This window comes from Alosa alosa, chromosome 3, assembly GCF_017589495.1.
Source record: "Alosa alosa isolate M-15738 ecotype Scorff River chromosome 3, AALO_Geno_1.1, whole genome shotgun sequence".
In the NCBI taxonomy this organism is placed as follows: domain Eukaryota; kingdom Metazoa; phylum Chordata; class Actinopteri; order Clupeiformes; family Clupeidae; genus Alosa; species Alosa alosa.
The window spans coordinates 29,001,029-29,026,209 of record NC_063191.1 but is presented as its reverse complement, the minus strand read 5'-3'; the positions used below and the strand labels follow the sequence as shown (position 1 = coordinate 29,026,209).

The 25,181-nt window shown below is 43.3% G+C and overlaps 1 protein-coding gene across 1 annotated transcript; it reads left to right on the top strand.

Annotated features, from left to right (window-relative positions):
- The first annotated feature begins 2,782 nt into the window (after nt 1-2,782).
- nme9 (NME/NM23 family member 9) lies at nt 2,783-25,098 on the top strand. The gene is given in 19 exon segments (XM_048239377.1): nt 2,783-2,987; nt 3,086-3,143; nt 3,356-3,459; nt 3,867-3,938; nt 5,583-5,699; nt 7,028-7,112; nt 7,429-7,511; nt 7,849-7,941; nt 9,217-9,371; nt 16,264-16,276; nt 16,279-16,507; nt 17,819-17,963; nt 18,177-18,284; nt 18,797-18,951; nt 19,655-19,799; nt 21,830-22,098; nt 23,793-23,888; nt 24,144-24,278; nt 24,619-25,098. Coding segments are annotated over 19 exon segments (2,151 nt in total). The 5' UTR covers nt 2,783-2,954; the 3' UTR covers nt 24,675-25,098.
- Nucleotides 25,099-25,181: the final 83 nt, after the last annotated feature.

Here is a 25,181-nt window from a genome sequence, read left to right as displayed (position 1 = left end):
CTTTATCCGTAAAATTCCGCCATAATCCAGTCAGGAGGTGCTGGGCAAGTGTCTGTCACATCAAATCACCCTCACACGGTAAAATGCAGGCGAGAGAGCCTTCTACTCCCCACCTCCTGTCTCCGCCTCAGATCCCTATTCAGTTCTAATTGACCGTGAGAGCGGAGAATTGCTAGCCACAGACAGCAGTGCTTGTGGTGGTGCGTACCGAAAGCTTTTCCCGGACCACAGATGGCAACAAACAGTAGCCCTGATGCAGCCCTGATGTGGCCCTGATATGGCTCTGATGCAGCCCTGATGCTGCCCTGATGCAGCCCTGATGTGGCCCTGATGCAGCCCTGATATGGCCCTGATGTTGCCCTGATGTGGCCCTGATGCAGCCCTGATGTGACCCTGATATGGCCCTGATGCAGCCCTGATACGGCCCTGATGTTGCCCTGATGTGGCCCTGATATGGCCCTGATGGTGCATTTTAGTATTTCGGAATTTTTAACTGACATGCCCCCCGTAGAGATTTCCAAGTTGGAATTTGATATACTCCACTGTAGAGATTTCCAGGTTGGAGATTTGTGTGGGTGCTCAAGCACCTATATTTCCTTTCTGCCCATTTGGAGGAAAAAAATAAATGAACACAGTTCCGAGGTGCTGTGTGCATGCCACATTATCATTAGAGGCTGAGCTACCCGAATGATTCAATACCAGAATTGCCCCTAACATCCTCTGAAGTCAGTCAGAATTCCAACCTGGATGGTCTGACCAACCACAACCCCCAAATCCATGTTGGCATAGATCACTCAATTAGGATATTTGAATTTGTTATGGTACGGGAATTGGCACAGAGAGCAATGTTGAGGTTTGTGAATTCTGTCATAATCCTGATTTATCCTGATAAATGCTGCCCTTTTCATTTAGTAAATAAACCATACTGTACCTAGAAACGCTATTCCGAGGGAGGAGAAGCACAGAGATTTGCTCAAATATCTCCTCCACTATCACCGAGAGGGGTAGCGGCACCCCTTCTTCAGCGGCAGGTCTGGCCAGTGCCCAGAAAGGGGTGAGCCTCACACAGTAATAAACACTTGTGTTCGCACGAGCACGCTGCACAGGGGAGATTAAGTGAGTCATGCTCACCTGTCACTTTGCCCGAGCCCAATATAGCCTTGTTCAACGGCAATTACTGTAAGGTGAGGGGATCTAGTGAAAAACACTCCAACACTCTATGGCATACATGGGCAACATCCGGCCCGTGGGCTTTCCCTGACCGGCCCGCGTAAGGTCCGTGAAAGAACAATAATCAAGAGCCTAGCAGAGAGATAATGCACGCAAATCAATATCGTTGCTTTTATTTTGAAAGCGACTGCTATTTGTACGCCCATACATTTGTGCGTGGATGCATACGATGTAAACACCCTCACTGATGTGCTGGTGAATAGAATTTATGCTTCTGCGTCGACACAATGCAGTTGCCTTTAAGTCGGCGTAAACCTTTCAAAGGTTGTCAGAACGAACTCCTGCTGTTTGTTGGAGATACGAAGTGTTACTGTAATTTCAAAACGTTACTGGCAGATAGACAGTTTACATTCGGATAACCCCGTCACTGTAACCAACATATGTCTGAGTTTATTTGCAAAGCTTATGTTAGCGAACTAGTATGATGCTACTACCCACAGGTTGCTTGAAGCAGCCGGGTCAACACACAGGGCGAGTTGACCTATCACAGTTTTGTGCATAAAGTTAAAGCAAAAACATAGCCTACATTTTTAAAATAGTTTTCTTTGTGCATGTTGATTAACTAATGACAGCCTACTATCTGCTTCACATTTTCCTAGTCTAATTCTGCATAGAGTTAATTTAATGATGGTAATGTTGGTAATGATTTAATGATTAAATATTGCTGAGTATTGATGAAATGGTGGCACAGGCCTATGGTTGTACTGAGTCCTTCACATTTTCATGGCCTAGCCTAATTATATAGATATTGTAGTACTTTTTTATATCAGCCTTTGAAAACTGAAAAAAAACAAAAAAAAATGTCAATGTCAAAAAATCATTTTCGAGAATGAGGATTAAATACTGGACATAGATTAAATAGCCTATTGCTGTTTTTCCTTGGTCTCCCTCACATTTTCATCAGTTCTTACGAGTAGTAAACAAAACCATATGATTTACTTAATGTTAACAAGAACAGAATAGAATTGGACAGAATTGAGTTCAGACTTGAGTTCGGTATTTTGGGTCCGGCCCTCCTCAACAGTTCCAGTTTGTCATGTGGCCCCTTGGGGAAATTAGTTGCCCACCCCTGGTTTATTCTCTTCTGTTTATTACCTAATTCTACTGTAGATTACTTTGGACCAAAGTGTCCTAATGAATACATGACACCTCCACTGCATGCATCAAAATATTAAGTAATGGGTATAACTCGGCAACCATAATATTCTCTCTGTCTCTCCGGCACGTCTGTCATTTCATGCAAACGCAATTGGATATGTATTATGCAAATAATAAATTGTCATTGGAACACTGGGGACATAAAATCAGACATTGCACAAAGGTTCGGTGGTGATAAGAAACATTTGGTCTGATTAATCTGATGGAACATTTTACACAATGGACTTTTTTGCTAATTGAGTCACTGTATGCGAGCAGTGAAAGGCGGCCACAGCGAAACCCCAGATGAATGACTACCAACCTGGCTGACATTGAATGACTACCCCGCCCAGTGGTCACATGGGATGGAGACGCTAGGCAACGGAAAGCCAAACAAGTTGACTAAATGGGTATCTAGAGAACTACGGATATTTTTGTTGAGACACATAGAACATATATAATAAAATAATTAATGAATAAGATTCGTGGTGTAGGATAGCTTAAACGCATTTGTTCACTAAAGATACACCATTGTCCTCCCGCATGCCATTATCTGCGTAATTCGATCCCTGGAGGACTAATGCTAAATGGCTGGCAAAAAGAAAGAAGTCAGTCTACAGGTTAGTGAACGTCGTCCTAGTGGGCCTAGTTTATGGATAGTTTAAGATGCTACATATAAAGTTGCAGTCTCGACTCATTATTTGGCTTTTATGAACAGGTGTCAGTCACAAACGAGGAACAGTGGGGCGAAATGCTCTCCACAAAGGGCCTAACAGGTAAGGTTCTAAAGTGACAGACGTGTATAATGCAATTTAATGAAAATGATTTAATTTAGCCGTAAACTATCATTCATTCATTTCCATTGCTCTTTGTGGACAGAGACAGATGTCTAGAATTACATGGTACACCTACGCCATCTAGTGTTCATAGGAAGTACCTCCGATTCCTTGTCTAAATTCTGTCTGACTGATGTGAGATTACGTTGCAGTTGTTGATATCTATCAGCAGTGGTGTGGCCCTTGTCGCGCTGTCGTCAGCCTTTTCAGAAAAATAAAGAATGAACTCGGCGATGATCTTTTACATTTTGCAACAGTAAGTCCAAAATCATTTCTTGTTTAGCTTGTACAAAGTAAAACCCTTATACTACCAGCATCATAGTCTCGCGATCTATCACCATGATGCCTGGAAGAAGTTCCATAAGCCCCTTGTGTCCTGGTAAAATATATTGTAATATAATGTACAACTTTTAAAGAAAACCATTTGCAGACCTTTGCAGAAAATTCTCAACAACAACACTGTGATGATTGACTGACAGTTGACAGATTATTATTATTATTATTATTAATATTATTATTATTATTATTATTTACTGGCACAGATCCGAATATTTGCCTTGAAGACAGGGAAAATGCTTTCTATGTGTAGATGAAATGTTCTTCTGGAGCCATTGAGAGACTGTGAGACTGTGAGATGACCTTAACGTAGGCTCTGCTTTGCAGGCAGAGGCGGACAGTATCGATGCTCTGGAGAGGTACAGGGGCAGATGTGAACCCACGTTCCTCTTCTATGGGGTACTGTAGCCTATATACTTCAGCATCACACCCTCTCTGGCAGTTCCTCTTTGTGTATGCAGGAGTTTGTGTATGTATGTGTGTGTGTGCATGCTTGCGTATGTATGTGTGTGAATGTGGTTATGTGTGTGTGTGTGTGTGTGTGTGTGTGTGTGTGTGTGTGTGTGTCCGTCCAAAGTAGCGGGCAAATGTGTGAAAACCTGAGGAGCATACACTCCATCTGTGTTTGTGTGAAATCACATGGTTGAGTGTGTATTTCAGTTAAAGGGATATTCCACCATTTGGGGAATTACACTCATTTTCCACCTCCCCTCGAGTTAAACAATTGATTTTTACCTTTCTCCAGTTCATCCAGCCGTTCTCTGAGTCTGGCGATACCACTTTTAGCTCCAGCCTAGCATAGATAATTGAATTGGATTAGACCATTAGCATCTTGTCTGCTAGCATCACGTTATATATCCCTTTAATATCTATCAAATTGCAGTTGTGTTGTTTTGATTGAGTAAATCAAACAACAACACCCAATTACAGTTGTACTGAAATTACTTGGAAATGAAAATGTAAAAAAAATATTTATGAAAATTCATTAAAATGGAGGATGTAGTGTTTTTGGAACCAAACTCTTCAAATATTAGTGAGCATTATTTATAAGTTAGGGATATTGATATTTGGCAGCCTTGGGCATGTTCATCAACTAACAATTACAGTAGTGAACTACAATTGGCAGGACTACCAAAAAAATAATCCTGACAGCTGGCAAAACTTAGTGTTCCATCTCAGCTGAAATAGGCAGCCTCAGATAATGTGTGGCACAGATGATTTTATCTGTTCCCATGAGTGGTCCACCAGTCTCTTCCACACCTGCTCCATCCCCCTCACCTCCCATCCTCTCAGTGAGGCAACACAACACATCTGCCCCTTATTTCGCTCCCTCCCTTCACCTGGATGTTGTGTGGATATCATATCAGGGTGCACTGCTGGTATTGCTTCCCTTAAAAGAAAAACACCATGTAGGAATTACTCTTTTCATCAAATGTCATCGCACTGGCTACTCATTTAGCACTAAGGGGGTAAGGGGTAGTTGAAACTCTGTCACTAAGGAATTACCAAAGAAGAACCAGTGAAATATGTTAACTTTCTTTTTTAAGTAAAAATCAGATGATTTTTTTTTACGTTGTGTTAACTCATGATACTTAGTAGAAATTCCATTACTTATTTTTATAATTGAAGGAAGTTAAGGAAGAGAGGGATTCTTGATGATTCTTCCAGTGAGCTTTGGGATTCTTGCAGTGATACAGATCATTAAATATTTAACTAGTTGAGTCAACCGAATTTTACAAGTTTGCAACATGAAATTACAAAATAGTTGAGACAACTGTTTTTTTTTTCTAGTTTACCACGCCTTTCTGATTATTTTGAGTTATATTTACTTACAAACCTTATTTGGCAGAACAAAAGGAAATTTCTATTTTTACAGTGTGGAGTTATTTACTTAACGTACAGGTTGTGGTGAAACCTGGTATTATTCCCCTTAACCTGTGTGCCATGTTGTCTTGGAGTCACAGTGGAGATCTTCCCTTAACCAGCGTGTTGTGTTGAGAGCTGGTATTGCTTCCTTTAACCTGCGTGTTGTGTTGGTGTCAGGGTGGAGAGCTGGTGGGGGTTCTACGGGGTGCCAACGCGCCCCTCTTGCAGAGGCTGGTGGTGGAGGAGCTGGTCAAGGAGAAGAGGGTTCTGGAGGACGGGGCAGAGCGCAGAGTGGTGAGACGCTCATTCTCAAATACACCCACAAACGTAGACAGTTTTACACATCTAGTATAGTATTGATTATAATATGAATATAAATATAAATATGGTATAAATAGAAATATATTTAGTAACTATAGATATGGTGTGAATACTCCTACATACAGCATACTGTAGATGTGTATAAATGTAGCTATAACGATGGAAGATGAAACACTGTTCAAAGGCCTGGGGTTATAGCACAGCTGGTGTACAGCATAGGAATTCTATGTCCTTTTTTATATTCTTATCGTACAGTACTTCCATCCTCATGTACACTTGGTATTCTGTGTGATTTGCACCTCTATGAATGGCTTGTGTTGCTTCTGTTATGTTGTGGACAGAGTGTTGTTGTCCACCAGAGAGAAATTGAATTACATCTAACTGTGATCTGGCATCGTAGGCACAGTGAGGGTCTCTGTTGCATAGCACAGAAAGGTCTTCAGCAGAGGGAACCTAGTTGGGCTTTGCACAGTGTGTCTATACCTATGTTAGGGGAGAGACAGCAGCTTGGAGAAAGACTATCTGCCTGGCCCAAGTTCTATCGTTATTTTGTAGGCCTAAATGTTTAGGTATCCAATATTATGCAGCATCCAAGACAGAGTCATTCCAACTACATCAAGGCAAAGGGCCTAGGAAGAGTCATGTCAATCTATCATGATGTTTAGGGGCCTTAGGGTCACTATTTGTAGTTCAATCCATCATGATGTTTAGGTGTCTTAGAGTCACTATTTAGTTCAATCTATGATGGTATTTAGGTGCCTTAGGGTCACTATTTAGTTCAATCTATGATGGCATTTAGGTGCCTTAGGGTCACTATTTGTAGTTCAAGAACCCTTAAGTGTGAGAATAGCTGCTTTAGGGGTTCTTTGTGCTAGCATAACCCCAGGGTTCATTAGATTGGTCCATGCTTGAGCTATTTTTGGTGCAGCCACCATGCCTGTACATTCAGATATGAACACAAAGAGAAAATCAGTACAATGCAATTCCATTTTATTTATCACAGAGCTTTTAATAAAGAGCAAAGTGTCATGGGGCACATTACAGAAACCTCAAGCCCCCTGGACCATAAAAAATGACTAATGACTAATTTCATGGAATATGATTCCAACAGTCACCTTGTGCGGTTCCGTCCCTGTCGGTACAATGCAGATGGGGAACATAGTTTGAACATTTAGTTTCCTCATATTGAAATGACTCCACTGAGCAATTTACATGAAACCATGGGTGGCTGTGCCCCAAACGTGCTCTCATTTGATTTCATTTGTCTTGTGACCACTCTACCTTGTGCCTTTGTCGCCCAGGTGAAGGATGAGGGGCTGGTCGATGGGGAGGACGAGGACGAGGAGGAGACCGTTGAGAATGACCACAGTGATGATGATGTTCTGGGTACTCTTAATGGTTATTTTTCAGCCTGAGAACTCAATTTAGTCTCTTTTTACAATATATTACTGTAGGTGTCCCTATAACTGGGTACTCACATTAGTAATAGATAAGTCCATTTTATTCCTATGCTAGTAAGAAGCTTAATACATGCTACTGATTGTAAAAACAGACCTTGACCCCATGCACATCTTACAAACGATTACTTTGTTTATAGAAGCCAATGAAAGTCATTGTTAAGAGGAACATACAGGACGTCTGCAGTCTTTTCTTCCTAGTCGGTGTGCTGTTATAGTCATCAGTCCGGTTTCTCCTTCCTCAGTTCCGCCACACAAATCCTACACAGTAGCGATTATTAAACCAGACGTGGTCGCACATGGCAAAGCCAGCGAGATTATCATGAAGGTAAGAGCAACACCGTCTTTACACACAAACACACGCACACACACACACACACACACACACACACACACACACACACACACACACACACACACACACACACACAAACACACACCCACACACACACACACACACACACACACACACACACACACACACTAACACACGCATATAACGGGATAGATCAAAAGCTCATGCAGCCCAGCCAGATGTCTGTTTGTGATAGTAATGAAGCGCAAGTCTCCCGCTGTAAGTAAATGATGGCGGTGAAAGCGCACCTGCTGCCCAGCGAGGAGAGATACGAGTGCAGGAGATAGGCAACTCAATTAGGCTCTCTCAGATCCAGGACGCCGGCTTCCAGATCCTGGCCCACGACGAGAGGACCCTGACTGAGGACGAGGCACGTGTCTTCTACCAGCACAAAGAGGACCAGGTACATGTGTGTTTGTGTATGTGTGTGTCTTTTACCATTTTTTATGTCTTACAGAAATAACAGTTACTGGCATATTACCAGTACTCAGTTGTTTTGAAAAATGGAAAGGCAAAGACTGCTGGATTCCTAGTTGTGCTCATGCACAACACTCCATCAACTCTCATACAACACTCCATCAACTCTCATGCACGACACTCCATCAACTCTCATACAACACTCCATCAACTCTCATGCACGACACTCCATCAACTCTGATGCACGACACTCCATCAACTCTCATACAACACTCCATCAACTCTCATACAACACTCCATCAACTCTCATGCACGACACTCCATCAACTCTCATACAACACTCCATCAACTCTCATGCACGACACTCCATCAACTCTCATACAACACTCCATCAACTCTCATGCACGACACTCCATCAACTCTGATGCACGACACTCCATCAACTCTCATACAACACTCCATCAACTCTCATGCACGACACTCCATCAACTCTGATGCACGACACTCCATCAACTCTCATGCACGACACTCCATCAACTCTCATACAACACTCCATCAACTCTCATGCACGACACTCCATCAACTCTCATGCACGACACTCCATCAACTCTCATACAACACTCCATCAACTCTCATACAACACTCCATCAACTCTCATCCACGACACTCCATCAACTCTGATGCACGACACTCCATCAACTCTCATACAACACTCCATCAACTCTCATGCACGACACTCCATCAACTCTGATGCACGACACTCCATCAACTCTCATACAACACTCCATCAACTCTCATGCACGACACTCCATCAACTCTGATGCACGACACTCCATCAACTCTCATACAACACTCCATCAACTCTCATGCACGACACTCCATCAACTCTCATACAACACTCCATCAACTCTCATGCACGACACTCCATCAACTCTCATACAACACTCCATCAACTCTCATGCACGACACTCCATCAACTCTCATGCACGACACTCCATCAACTCTGATGCACGACACTCCATCAACTCTCATGCACGACACTCCATCAACTCTCATGCACGACACTCCATCAACTCTGATGCACGACACTCCATCAACTCTTATGCACGACACTCCATCAACTCTTAACTGTCATGCTGTGACATGTCACTGTCATGGAACTGTCACGTCATGTCATGTCATGTAATGTCACTCCGTGTCACACGATCCACACTAAGCTGTTATTATTACCCATAATCCTCTGCGGGGGCGGCTTGTGCAGCCCTACTTCCAGGAGCTGGTGGAGTTCATGGCCAGCGGGCCGTCCCACGTGCTGGTCATCTCGCAGACGGACGCCTCTGCCGACGTCGTCCCGGTCTGGAGGGAGTTCATTGGCCCTGCGGATGTACAGGAGGCCAGGAGGGACAAACCTGACAGGTAGCCAGCCTGCAGCAGAGCTCATTTTACAGTGGCCTTCTGAGTAGCCTTTCAGAGGGTGGGTGTCTTCAGTTCCCTCAGAGCAGAGGTACACAAAACACAATACACACAATACACACTTTCACTTTCTCTGCGTTGAAAATCTCCATATTGATGTTCTGGAGAAATACCATTCTCTCTCTCTGTGTGTCTGTGTGCGTGTGTGTGTGTATGTGTATGTGCATGTGTGTGTTTTTTTGTTCCGCTTTCGTAGCATATGTGTGTATGTGTATGTGTGTAAGTGTGTGTTCCTTCTCTCATTGTGTTACTGTGCTGATTATCCATATGAGGTGTATTTCCCCCTGTGTCTGAGGCACCTCATCTAGACTGGTTTGTTAGGAGTACCCAGGCAGCGGGCACAGGACACAGGGCAGTGTCCAGGGACCGACTCCAGTGATCAGGCAGCGGGCACAGGACACAGGGCAGTGCCCAGGGACCGACTCCAGTACCTGATGCCAGGGGCAGCTGGTCAGGGCTGTGGGTCCAGCATGGTCCAGGGCCTAACATGGATGTGCATGTCAGAGTTTGTGTTCGTGCTGATGCACACTGTCCCATGCTCCAGCACATCCTAGCACAGCATCTGTCCCTCTCACAGCAATGTGTGAACCAATAGTGTGTTGTTGCAGGGAGTATAATATTGTATCGTATCTTATCTTATCTTGACTTGTCGTATCGTGTCATATCGTATCTTATCTTATATTGACTTATCGTATCGTATCGTATTGTATCCTATCGTATAGTATAGTGTAGTATCGTATAGTAAAGTATAGCTAAAACTAGGACTAGGTGCTAGGACCCAGGCCTCATATAATATTACAGTAGGGACTTTTCACATCGTGACACATTAGTTACAGCGGGGAAAATAAGTATTGAACACGTCAACATTTTTTTTCAGTAAGTATACTTCCAATGAGGCTATTTGCATGAAATTTTCACCAGACATTATTATTAACTCGGATAATCCACCCATATAAAAAAATCCAAACATTAAAGCCCACAGGCAGAGTTATGTGTAATAAAGTGGAATGACACAGGAAAAAGTATTAAACACGCCTGCTGAAATTTCTTAAATACTTTGTGGAAAAGCCTTTATTCGTAATGACAGCTTCAAGGCATTTCCTGTATGACGAAACTAATCAGTCACAGTATTCTGGTGTGATTTTGGCCCATTCTTTTAAACAGATAGTCCTTTAATATTGAAGATTCCAGGGGTCCCTCTTGTGAATCCTGATCTTTAGTTAACTTCCAAAACTGTTCAATTGGATTGAAGTCAGGGCCTTGATTTCCTTTCTCTGAAACCAATTGAGAGCTTTCTTTGCTGAATGGTTCGCATCATTGTCCTGCTGGAAGGTCTAGCCATGTCTCATCCTCATCATCCTGGTGGATGTGAAGATTCTTCCGGAACAAAATGACTCCATTCGTCATTCCTTCAACTGTATGAAGTCTGCCAGTAGATGCCATGAGATGAAAAACAGTCCACACCATGATGCGACCACCTTCAAATCTCACTGTTGGAAGGCTATTTTTAGGGTGATGCACAGTGCCATTTCTCCTCTAAATATGGTGTGTAGTATGACATCCGAAAAGTTCAATTTTGCTCTCGCCTGACCAGAATACATTATCTCAGTAATTCATAGGATTGTCCAAATGTTGTGTAGCAAACTTTCAACGAGCTTTGACATGTTTTTCTTCAGAAATAGTCATGTGGGATGAGCGCGCATAGAGGCCAATGCGGTGGAGTGCATTACCTTTGATTTTCTCTGTAACAATTGTACCTGCTGCCTCAAAGTCTTTCTGGAGCTTTCTCCGAGTGGTCCTTGGCTCTTGGGCTACTCTTCTGACTATCCCTCTGACTTCCTGGCAGAGGTGGAAAGTAACAAAATACATTTACTCACGTTACTGTATTGAGTAGTTTTTCTGTGTATTTTGTATTTTTTAAGTAGTTTATAAAATCGGTATTTTAAATTTTACTTGATTACATTTTGAGTGAAGTATTGTACTTCGCTACATCAAAAATCCCCTCCGTTACTTGAGTAAAAAAAAAAGTTAAGACTACGAAAACAGAAAGGGAGAGAAAAAAAATTGCGCCCTAAACCACTAGCCTAGTGATAAGATAGAGATAGATAGATAGATACTTTATTGATCCCCAGGGGAAATTCATTCAATGATCAGCATGTAGCCTACAACAGGACTGGCGCCATGCAGTCTTTCTGAAAGTGATGGAGATGGAGCTGGATCACGAGATGCATCATTCAGATTAGCCTACATGTGTAGCCTAACGACCTATGAAAGTGTATTTTCCGCTATTTCAATGGGTTGTCTCAGTTCGTTTTAGCACTAATGATTGCGGGGATATTCAAGCAAACACCATGGGATTTCGTGTTTTGACGTTTGTGCTCACCTTTCTTTGGAAAGAAGTTTATTAGCACTTGTTTCCCCTCATTTTGATGTCTCTTTTTCCTGTTTTGGCCTTAGTTTTTGGTAACCTGACTTGGCTTTCTTGGAGAAAGACATTGCACCAGCAGCAACAATTAGCGGTCCACTACTAGCGATGCTCAACTAAATAAACAAAAGATAGACTAGGCCTACCTTATGAATCGTGCAGGCGGACTAAACCATTTAGCTCTTTAGCAAGGGAAAGTGAGAGTGACCTTAGACAGTTTTCACTATGTTTTGTATACAAAATCCAGTCAGTCAAACTTTAAATTTCGTCTGACATTCAATTTGACATTTAATTTGGAAGTTAAAATATTCAGGTAAAATAAATATATGATGGAAATAAGTATTGAACACTTTTTTTCCCAGTAATTAGCCTAAACTTCTAGTGAGACTATTCGAAATTTTCACCACACATTATATTAACACACATATAAAAAATCCAAACATAAGAGTTATGTGTAATAAAGTGGAATGACACAGGAAAGAAGTATTGAACGTGCCTACTGAAATTTCTTCAATACTTGTGGAAAAGCCTTTGTTTGTAATGACAGCTTCAAGACATTTCCTGAATGACAAAATGTATTAGTCGCAGTATCAGGTGTGATTTTGGCCCATTGTTCTAAACAGATTCCAGGGGTCCCTCTTGTGAATCCTGATCTTTAGTTACTTCCAGAACTGTTTAATTGAATTTAATTGAATTGGCTGCCTTCAAGTCTTTCTGGAGCTTTCTCCGAGTGGTCCTTGGTTCTTGGAATTGACTATCCTTCTGACTCCCTGGTCAGAAATATTGCGAGGAGATCCTGTGCATGGCCGGTTGATGATGCAGTGATATTCCTGCACTTGCAGAAAATGGCTCCCATGCTGCTTACTGGAAGATTCTGAAGTTTTGAAATGCATCTGTAACCAGTTTCATTGATATGTTTTGCAACAATAAGGTTGCAAAAGTCTTGGGAGAGCTTTTTGCTTTTATCCATCATGAAATGTTTCTTGTGACACCTTGGTAATGAAAAACCTTTTTATAGCCCATCAATATGTACTGTAGGCTACTAACCAAACTTGCACAGATAGAAAGGATAACTATTCTCTAACTACTTACGGATTCCAGCTCGTTCCTTCTCTTTCCTTGCCTTAGTGCTTTTTCTTAGCGTGTTCAGTACTTTTTCCCTGTGTTATTCCACTTCATTACACATTACTATACTCTACTTATGGACTTGTTTGGATTTTTTATGTGTGGATTACCTGAGTTATTACTAATGCCTGGTGAAAATGTTGTGCCCCCTGTATTCCACTTTTCAAGGGCCCTCTCCTCCGTTGGGGCCCTATACTTCCCACTTTCCCCCCCAGTCCGACGCCTTTTAATCTGCTGAACCTTCTGCTCGTTTCCAAATATAAAAAAAACTCTCTGCAACTCAACATTGGCCTGCCTGCCTCAGCTGCCTGTGAGGGGCTTTTTAGTTATGCTGTATTACTGTTCACTGCAAAGCGACCAAGGATGAGTGCAACTAACTTTGAAAATCAACTACTGCTCAAACTTAAAGGAGAACTCCGAGGATTTTTCACATAGATCTCCATTTCTCAACGTCACCGAGTACTGTCGGTATGAACAAAACTGAAACAATCGGTTTTACCTAGCTCGAGTTGCTGCAGCTAAAGCGCTACATACTGGGAGCATAAACATGGCTGCCTTAGCTGCTGGCTGCAGCAACTCGAGCTAGGACCAAAGTCCTTTTAGGCAAGTACCTCCACTCGACGGCCATATTGCAACGCTTTTTGGGCACTTATCGGGCATCTATTACGGCAGAAATGCGCGTGCGTAAGGCTTCACGACACCAATCTTGCTCCAGTGGCGAGATCACAACAGATGATTGGCACGATGTCTTCACAGCACACCACATGATTGGCTCAATGTATTCACAACACACCACATGATTGGCTTAATGTATTCACATGTTGACGTTTTGCCGCGGAAGGGTTGTGATATGTGTAGACAACTGTGGAAGAACTATGGTGGATTTTTTTTAGTGCTGTATCTCATTAGAAAGTCTCTGGTAAAACTGGTTGTTCTGGTACCACCAAAAAAAAAGAGTAACTAAGTAACTTTTACTTAAAAGTACATTTTAAATGAACAACTTTTTACTTTTACTTGAGTACATTTTCAGATCGGTATTTTAACTTGTACTTGAGTAATATTTCATCAAAGTATTGTTACTTTTACTTGAGTACAATATTTTCGTACTTTTTCTACCTCTGCTTCCTGGTCAGAAATATTGCAAGGAGATCCTGTGCATGGCCAGTTGATGATACAGTGATGTTCCTTCCACTTGCAGATAATGGCTCCAATACTGCTTGCTGGATGATTCTGAAGTTTTGAAGTGCATCTGTAACCAGTTCCATTAATATGTTTTGCAACAATAAGGTTGCAAAGGTCTTGGGAGACCTCTTTGCTTTTACCCATCATAAAATGTTTCTTGTGTGACACTTTGGTAACAAAAAAACGTTTTATAGTCCACCAGTATATACTAACCCAGCTTATATCAATTTGCACAGATAGAAAGGATAAAGTACTTATAGATTCCAGTTTGTTTCTTGCCATTCCGTGCCTTTGTGTACTGCTTTTTTCTTAGCGTGTTCAATACTTGCCATTCCACATTTTTACTCATTACTTTACTTTTAGACATTAATGTTTGGATTTGTATATATGTGTGGATTACATAAGTTAATACTAATGTCCGGTGAAAATTTCATGCGAATAGCCTCACTGGAAGAATACTTACTGAAAAAAATGTTGACGTGTTCAATACTTATTTTCCCCGCTGTAAGTGGCCTGCTGTGCTGAATGGGTCACAACTGAACCCTGTGGTAAGAAATGCATGTATCTGCTCATAAAAGCAGTCTGAACAAGAGCTGTTTGCTCCAAGTGAAGTCCTAAACGGGAGCTGTTCTAGTGTGCGGGTCTTGTGGCACTATGGATGTTACAGGTTCCTGTGGATTAGTGGGTAGAATGAGATGTCAGCCAGAGTCCTGAGTTTGGCTCCTAGCGAAGCACACGCTGATAATTATATACCTTCCCTGCTCTATAGGTTGCTCAGGATAGTATATGTATAGAATAAGAAAAAGTAAATAACAAGGGAGACTCATCTCTTTCTCTCTCGCTCTCTCATACTCTGTGTGTGTGTGTGTGTGTGTGTGTGTGTGTGTGTATATGTGTGTGTTCTTGTGTGTGTGTGTGTGTGTGTGTGTGTGTTCTTGTGTGTGTGTGTGTGTTTTATTTGCGCTCCTGCTGGAATGTTGGTTGTGTGCTGCAGCACATCTTGGCATGGGGAGGTACACGCGTTCCACACCTCTCCCTCTCCGCTCTCCCCTTCCCTCTGCCCTTGCAAGGCCCCGGCAGGGCAGCCATCTGTGCCTCGCCCCACACCCAACGCTCTCTCCCTCTCTCTATCATTCTCTCTCTCTATCCTTCCATCTCTCTATCCCTCTCTCTCTCACTCTCTGTTTCCCTCTCTCTCTTTCTCTCTCTATCCCTCTCTATATCCCTCTCTGTTTCCCTCTCTCTCTCTTTCTCTCTCTATCCCTCTCTCTCTTACACACACATATACACACACACACTCTTTCTAAATCTTTCTTTCTCCTTTTTATCTATCTATCTATCTATGGCAGAGAGAGCAGGTGTTTGCACCAAGCCACATGAATCTCCATCCACTTGTAAAAGATCTTCAGAGGAAACTCTGTAGCATTGTCATGTGTAGCAGGAGAATCAATTCATATGTTAATAATATTGTTTCTGTGCTATTGGCTGAATGGTGTTTCACCTGTTCTCTGTGTGTGTGTGTGTGTGTGTGTGTGTGTGTGTGTGCGTGCGTCTGTGGCAGGTTAGCGTGTGTGTATGTGTGTGTGTGTGTGTGTGCGTATGTAGATGCGTGTATGTGTGTCGTGCATGTGCATGCGGCGTGTGTGTGTGTGTGTGTGTGTGTGTGTGTGTGTGTGTGTGTGTGTGTGTGTGTGTGTGTGTGTGTTTGCCTCATATCCCCTCCCTCCCTATCCTGTTATCTTCTTACTATGCCTTTCTTCTCCTGATACTATCACTCCATAATATCTCTCTCTCTCTGTCTATCCTCATTCTTTATGGACTTCTCTCTTTTCTCTGTTTTTCCCTTGCTTCCTATTTTCTCTCCTTCATTATCTCTCCTTCTTTCTTGAACCTCTCACACGCGCTTCTTTTTCTGTCTCTCTATATGTCTCTTTTTCTCTCTCTCTCTCTTTTCCTTCCTCCTCTCTATATCTATCTGCGTCTGCCCTTTCTCTCTGTCTCTCCTTCTCTCTTTCTAACCCTCTCTCTTTCTCCCTCTCTCTCTCTCTATACATATATATATATATATATCTCTTTCTCTCCCTTTCTCTCTATTCTCTGCAGTCTGCGTGCCCAGTGCACGGGACGGAGTCTCTGTTTAACGGTCTCCACGGCAGCGAGGATGGCGAGCGTGCCAGCAGGGAGCTGGCCTTTTTCTTCCCCACCTTCCGCACGTCGCCGCCCGACTCCACCGCCGGCCCGGCGCACCAACAGGAGCGGTCAGCGCGCGGGCCCGCCGCAGCGGAAGGACGACCCGCCGAGAGGACGCTGGCTCTGATCCGGCCGCAGCTTGCCAGGGAACACAGGGGTGCGCTGCCAAAAACGCCACGCGGCGCCGTGCGGCATGTGGCGTGTGGCTCTCAGTTCGCCGTGCCACGCCTCGCTCACTCGCTCAACAAAAACCTGTTTATTCAAGCAGTCCTCAGTGGCTCAGACCGACCCACGCCCTCTCACTACCCCCACGCCCTCTCACTACCCTTAAAGGAGAAGTCTGGCGAATGATCACATAGATCTCCGTTTCTCTCTATTGAAATCTATTGTGGTCCAAATTAATCCAAGACAACTGGTGTGAGACTGCAGCTTTATTCACGACGCTGGGAGCATGTTACCCACAAGAAATGTCAAAGTAACAAGCCCACCCATCTGTGGGTGAAGCCAACTTATATCCTTAACACACACCCACGGAAAATCACAAGTTGTCACCCACCAGTGATCACATCTAACCATCTGTTTTTTTAACAGAGAAATGTTTACATAAATGTTTATTCTATTCTTAAGAAATGTTTACAACCCCTCATCCTGAGGGTCACCATCAGTTTGATGACACAGGGGTTATCTTAGCACTTCTAAGTGAAAACATTCTTACAGAGGGGTTTCAGATTACACAGGGGTCAGAGTCAGAGGATAGTAACCAGATTTCACTACATACATGTAAGGTATACTAAACAAGAGACATATAAAAAGTATCCCACACTATTTGAAAAATCACCAGATTTCTCCTTTAACAAGGCCTTCTGCTTTTTAAATCCCCTTGTGAGGCGGGCAGTTAGTGTTTTATGTAATAGGAACTCAGACACCAACCCGATCCCTCAGCAGTGCTGCACAGTTGAGATCAGATCAACTGTCTCAGTTCATATTTATTTTTATTTACAAAAATTCATACCTTTAGTACTTAATATGTTTCATTTAATTTTATCTCATGAATGAACGTGGTGAAGGAATGCTGCCTAGAAAGATATTATAGATAAACAAAGTATATCTAATCTCAATTTACAGTAATAATACACACACTATTTATGACAAACAGAAACGTCGGTCACAAGTCACACTGTTAATGCTCCTAAATCATTCCCGTCATTCACAGTCACAATATTGGAACGTCACAGACCTTCCCCAGGTGCCTCTGGGGCTCATCCAGCTCCCATCTCGACTGGATGTGTGCATGCTCCTCTTTCACCATTCACTAGGGGCTGTACCTGGCCACTGAGGTCTTACCGTAGCCTACACAGAGGCTGTTAACTGGCCTGCAGGTTCTGAGTCACAGGGCTGGGTTTGCATGTGGGAAGGGTCAAACCTGCTTGGCTGATGGTGTGGTCTGTCTGTCTGTCTGTCTCCGCAGACGAGCTCTTGTCCTGCATCCATGAGGCCGGCTTCACTGTGGCCCTGCAGAAGGAGCTGACCCTGAGCGAGGAGCAGGTGAGGGAGTTCTACAGCGCACACTTGGAGCAGGACTACTTCCCAGCGCTGCTGCAGAGCATGACCAGGTACTGCACTCACAGCACCCACAGGAGAGGAGAGGAGGAGGATGAGGAGGAGGAGGAGGAGCGTCCCATAGAACACCCAGTGGAGAGGAGAGGAGGAGGAGTGTTCTAAAGAACACACATGCAGAACTTGCCAAGAGAGCAACATTCTAGAATACTCTGAAGGAAGGTCATTTCATTTGGCCTGTGTGACATGTTGTGCCTATCTCTCCTCAGTGGTCCAGTGCTGGCTCTGGCCTTGGCTCAGAGGGACGCCGTGCAGCGCTGGAGAAGCATGCTGGGGCCCACTGACATCAGCCTGGCCCTGGAGGAGCAACCCGCCTGGTACTGCCACGTCTTAACCAACACACAAACACAGATACCAACACACTCACGCCTCAACCAATACACACACACAGATACCAACACACTCACGCCTCAACCAACACACACTCAGATACCAACACACTCACGCCTCAACCAACACACACACACAGATACCAACACACTCACGCCTCAACCAACACACACACACAGATACCAATACACTTACGGCTCAACTCAAACACACACACAGACACCAACACACTCACGCCTCAACCAGTAGACACACAGATACCAACACACTCATGCCTCAACCAATACACACACACAGATACCAACACACTCATGCCTCAACCAATGCACACAGATATCAACACACTCATGCCAACACCAACACCAACACACTGCACTGAAGAGAGAATTCTACTACTACTACTATTATTTTACTGTTGTTGTACTGGTACCACTCATTTACTGATATTCCTGATCACCTTCCTGTTCTCTCTCACTGTTCTCTGTTCTGCGTTGGTCAGCCTGAGGGCCCGGTTCTCGGTGGAGGGTGAACTCGTGAACCAGATCCACGGCAGCGGGAGCTCAGAGGAGGCCGAGCGGGAGATCCGCTTCTTCTTCCCGCGTTTGGAGGATACGTTAGCCGTTATCAAGCCCAACGGCATGGAGCAGCACCGAGGTGTGCCCCGTGTTTCCTAACGCACAGAGGAAGTAGTGGCAGCGCCACGACCGCACTGATTCCCCATAGACTCCATTCACTGCTCGTGCTAGATAAATAAATGCCTAAAATCACACAGAGATTATCTTTGTAGTGGGGAAAACAAAACAGTCTCTGAGAAGTGAGCGAAATAAACAGAACTTGCAAGATAGGTTTTATTTGTTTTTGCCCTCCCAAAAAGAGAACAGTTTGCAGTTTGTCAGCACCTGTGTACACCTATGCTTTTACAGCATCCGAATCTCCCAGAAACGGAGTGCATTGCCGCTAGATCCTGGGTAACTTATTGGGCAATTCCACGGAAAATTGACTTATGATGTGAATAATAACATTCATTTTTTTTTGTACATTTTTTCTCATTTACATTCTTCAGCCAAAAATAGCAAATGCTCAAATTTCATGTAATCATTCACAACATACCATACCATCACATTTTATTGGCGTTATGGATGTTACAAATTTTTTTTAATTTTCCATGGAATTGCCCTTTTAAAAAGATAACAGCAGCCAGTACAGCCATGTACAAATCTCCCAGAAACGGAGTGCATTGCAGACTAAATCCTGGGTAACTTATTACTGTAAACTTCGGTTCTCTTTTTCACCCTCCACCTCCTTTCCTCTACCTCTTTCCTCCCCCTCCTCCTCCTCCCCCTCCTCCTCCTCCCAGAGGAGATTCTTCAGGAGATCCGGGCCGGGGAGTTCTCCATCATGCAGCAGAAGGAAGCGGTTCTGTCTCGAGAACTGGCGGAGGAGTTCTACAGGGAGCACCGGGACAAGCCGTTCTTCAGCCAGCTGGTGGACTTCATGTGTCGGTGAGGGGCAGGACCCAAGGCCGAGGGGTTTGATCCAGATCATTGTAGCGTGTCTGGGTAGAGTAGAGCAGTTAACTACGGGGCAGAGAGAGAGGTTATTTTGGGATTGCGCTCAAAGAGGAGCTATGACAGTCCTTTTGAAATGGCTGTTGAAGGTGAGATCCACGATCCTGGTGAAAGGTATTTAGTCTGAACAGCCAATCAGATGCATCCCTCCTTGCAGGTCACATGTTCCTAAGCAAAACAACAAACAATAGCTCCTTTTGCATACACTTTCCACAGAGCTGCTGTACTATAAAACCGTCTGGTCTGTTCTTCTGGTATGACAATGAATGATACAGTTTGACAACAAACTGCAGTCCAAACAGTACTGTGAAAGTGTACAGTAAATATGAATCCTGTCTGATCACCACATACAGTACTGTGTAACTTTTTATCGTTGAGATTAATATAGACCAAACAGAAAATCTGCATTCTTGTGCATTTTCATAAGGAAATGCTTGCAGAGTATGCTGTTGACAACGTGGCTTAGCATTTTGACAACTTTGTTCCTAACAGTGACACAGGCACTTTTCATACTGATGGCACTGACGTGTTGATTGGCATTTAAGCAATTTGAGCATTTTGAGCAAGTTACGTTCTTTTGCAGATAATCCACTGTGTCTACTTGCGTCGAGAAATGCATGTACCGGTACTGTTATGCAAACGTAAATAATAATTCGAGAAATGCACCAAAGCAACTGAGAAAGAACAGTAAGTGATAAAAGCACTACAGTCAGGTTTTGTCCACTTATCCATGGGCTGTAAGTTGGTCTGTCCCAGCTCTGCCTTAGTGTTGGGTGGCACGTACCCACCTACAGACTGCAGGGTTTGTGCTGATTGGAGGACAGTCTGCAGTGTGTGCGCTGATTGGAGGACAGACTGCAGGGTGTGTGCTGATTGGAGGACACAGTGGGCTGATGCCAGATCAGTGCCAGAGCTGTGCCGTATCCGGCAGCTGATGGGTGTATTTATATCCGCTGGGTCCATCTGCAGTCCTCCTCCTCCTCCTCACAGTGCAGATCCTCCTCCTCCTCTCGGTTGTGGCCTTCCTCCTCATCCTCATCCTCATCATTACCATCATCCTCCTCCTCCTCCTCCTCCTCCATTTGCTCCCGGGCCAACTGATGTTATGTAAGCGTGTTGGCCCCCATTCTGAGTGCTAGAGCGACTGGGGCGGGAGCTCTTATGCCACCGTGCCCGCTCCATTCCCCCCCACACACACACACACACACTGACAACAAACTGCAGTCCACACACACACACACACTCCATGGTCATTTCATCGCCCCAGTAGTGAGTTCCCGCTCACTGAAGGCTGTCTGAGACTGCACGGGCTCCCTTCACATTAACACAGGACTCACGCTCAGAGCTCACGCAAGGCTAGGAGGGACATGGAGGTAATTGTTCTCTTGTGCTGGACATGGACTCACATGTCCTCCTAGCCAGCTAATGTCAACACTGAGGCACTCCTGTGGCACAGCCCACTGCATTCAGTCCCTCACTCTCCTGATACTGGCACTGTCGGATCGACCTCCTGTGTTTGTTTGTAAGCTCAATGCAGCCATTGGAATCTTTTGGCCACACAGGATCAACAAAGAATAGATGAAGAGCTGTGCAAACAAAAGCCTGCTATGCAGGGGGGCTGTAATGTAGTCATACTGACAGACTTACAGTATGTGTAGAATAGAGCAGAGCAGAATAGAGTAGAATAGAACAGAATAAAATCAAACAGAATGGAATAGAATAGAACAGAATAAAATCAAACAGAATGGAACAGAACAGAGTAGAACAGAGTGGAATAGAATAGAACAGAATGAAATCAAACAGAATAGAATAGAATAGAATAGAACAGAATAGAACAGAATGAAATCAAACAGAATGGAACAGAACAGAATAGAATAGAATAGAACAAAATGGAAGAGACACTTTGGTAAATATGTAGGCAGACTCTTGAGACTTGTCTCCCATGTGTGTGTTGTGTTCCTCAGGGGCCCCTGTCTGATGCTGGTGTTGACCAAAGAGAACGCCGTGGAGGAGTGGAGGGCCATGATGGGCCCCACTGACCCCAGCGAGGCTCGCCAGGCCGCCCCCGACTCCCTGAGAGCCCGCTTCGCCCGGGACGTCCTGGAAAACTCCGTCCACGGCTCGTCCAACGCGCAGCATGCGCGACAGAAGATCGACTTCATCTTCGGGGAGATTGGCGAAGAGAATGAGGGCAATGTTGAGAGAGAGATGGGATCCCTTCCTCGTGGAGAAGGTGCTTTAAAAATACCCCTGGGCTCATACTAGTTATTGATATGAATGCTATACTGTGTATCGGTTTCTTTATACATTTAACTTAATTTCTATTTAAATTCACTTAATTAAGTAATACATTGAATTTGTAAATAATACTACTGTGAGCAACTTCATTTCCATGTTGTGTATGCTAACCCTGGTCCCAGGTCTAACCCTAGAGGTTTAATGTACACAACAGACTACCCAAAGGGGACCTACAAAATGAAAAGTGGAAGATGTGTTTTCTCATGCAGTGAGCATGCAGATGACATGACATCCCATCTCTATATATCTCCCTCTCTCTTTCTCTCTCTCTATATATATATATACTGTATATCTATTCTCTCTCTCTCTCTGTCTTTCTATTAGGGCTGTCAAAATAACTGATTAATTTTGATTAATTAATTTGAGAAAAAATAACTGATTAAAGAAAATAGCGCAGATTAATCGATTCCGTATGACCTTTGACCCCGAGCCGTTCTAGTTAGTAGCCATTACTGTAAAATGAAGGAGAGTGAAGAAAATGTGCTGCCTAGATCATTGATTTAAAAACCTTTTAAAAAACGGCCTGATGGTGTTGACAAAAATAAAGTGTAGATTAAAATAAAGTCCTCTGCAATGTCTGCAGCAAGGAATTTGCATATCACCGGAGTTTGTCAATTCTAATGTCGCACATCGATGGAAAGAAATAGTGTTGACATTGAGGGGAGTGTTCATTTATTTTCATTGTGTTCCCTAGGTTATATCTGTGGCCTGAAATGCCTTGTATGTGAAAAAACTTCTTCCCGAAGCTCTTTTGAATTTATTTCCTCAGCATATTAGGTCATATCATAGATTATTATGGCCATTATTTGAACAGTGAAAATAATAATAAAAGAGTTTTTGAACTTTAATGTCACTAATGCTGATTATTCAATGATTCATTTGAATTTAAATATTTAAAATACTTTCTCAGCAAAAATTATATATGCGATTAATTTAGATTAATTAATCACAGAGTATGTAATTAATTCGATTACATTTTTTAATCGTTTCACAGCCCTACTTTCTATACTATATCTATTCAAGTCTCCCATTCATTTTCATGTACTCTTTGTGGCCTTTGTCAATTTAGTGGTTAAGTGTGTCAGTGGCGGGCTCTCTCTGGGTTGGGGGTCAGTGTGTCTTTAATGAGTGTGTGTGTGTGTGTGTGTTGGGGGTGGTACTATGTCTCTAGTGTGTGTGTGTGTGTGTTCTGTGTCTCTAGTGAGTGTGAGAGGGCCTCTATCCAGCAGCTTGGGCCAGTCGAGCGGAACTCTGAGCCTCAGTAGGCTGGGCTCCACGGCAGCTCACGCCGGCACAGAGAGAGAGAGTGAGAGAGAGAGAGAGGCTTGCTCAGATGTTAACCTACATTCTCCAAAACTCGCATTGTGAAACGAAATACAAACATCTTGACTTAGTGAGGGGCGATGATGTTATACTATATGATGTTTTTCCATTGGTGTAGTTTATTTATGTTTATTTGATGCTGTTTGTTTATGTAGCAGTAGAAGCTTTATCCATAGTCATTTACAACTGTAGGTCCAGGTTATGGGCCATGAGCTTCATTAAGACAGGAAAGCACTGCTGGAGGCTAGGGAAACCATGAGTAGAAAATCATTAATCTATTAATTTCCTCCCCAATCTTCCTCTCAGAAGGCCTGGAGAGTTCCGAGGACTTGAGGCAGCTGGAAGAATCGATATCTCCCTCAACTGATGCTAATGAGCAGCTGATGGCCCTTATGAGTCCGGGTAAAAGAAAAGCTATCAGCTGTACCGAACCGCACACTCATACAGTAGTTTTTTTTTTTTTCTTGGACAATCTATACCATCTATAAAAAAATGGTCAAAAACTGGTAGTTTGAAGTTATTTCACTGCTTTCATTGATGCATTACTTCTAATAGTGATATTTTACAATGATCTAGTTAACTGGTTTATTGCTATGACTTGTTAGTACTGGTTTACCACATTGCCAGCTCCACCTTGAGCTTATTTGTCTTTCACAGAGGACAATTCTCCAATAGAGTTGAATGAGGCACTCTCAGCGCATGGTCCCCGGACTCCTGACGTTGCCATACCAACATCAGAGCTGATGGGGGAAGTGGAAGCACGCAGTGCTGTCAGTAACCGTCCGCAGTCTGGTCAGTGCCTTTTGTCCAATCAGAAATTAATACATAATTTGTCCGGTCCTAACTGTTGTATAAAGAATAACATACACGGAATGCTATCGATACAAGACTAGAACCAATTGTTTAGAAGCGTTAAGATGTAATCTGTAGATTTTGTGGACATAACGGTTTATGAAATAAGCAATCCATTTTGTTCTGTGAATTCTACAAACTTATGTAGACATACAGTACATGCAAAAAATCACTGCTTTAGTGCCATTCACTAAGAATGTGTTCTATAGTCAACATTTTTTTTCCCTTTTTTAAAGTCATACTGACAGCTGTGCCTCTGAAATGTATCTGTGAATGGCAGGTGACCCGATGACCTCTGAGGAGCTGAGATGTTTGGGCGACAGCTCCCAGGACTGAGGTCAAAGGTCAGGCCAGAGGAAACAGGATTGTGGCATCTCCTTCATCAGGGAGATCTGACCCCATTATAACTCCTGACGTGACCGCTCACTGGACAACAGATGATCTGCCCCTTAAGTCCTTGTCAAATGAGTCATGAGTCAAATGATATGCAGGGGGTACACTGTAGTACTGTGATGGGCTTGAGTCGGAGAAGATTAAAAATCCTCCTGCCTTTACTCTGTCTGGGAAGCCATTGGTTAATCAGAAAAATAGAGACGGTGTTAGACATGAAAGACTGAATTATGAATGATTTAGGTAAAGCTGGTTTGTGTTTAATCCCATCATAGGGGGATGAAGCAGTATTTATTGTTTTTGTCAGGTATAATAAAACCTGCTATTTCTGTCTGGCTTTGTTTAAGTAACAATAAAGAGTGGCAGGACATACAGTATGAAAATAAAGGCTATAGGTTGATTTTCAACTATGAATGTGGCACATTTTCAATGTTATACACCTGCCATTGACAA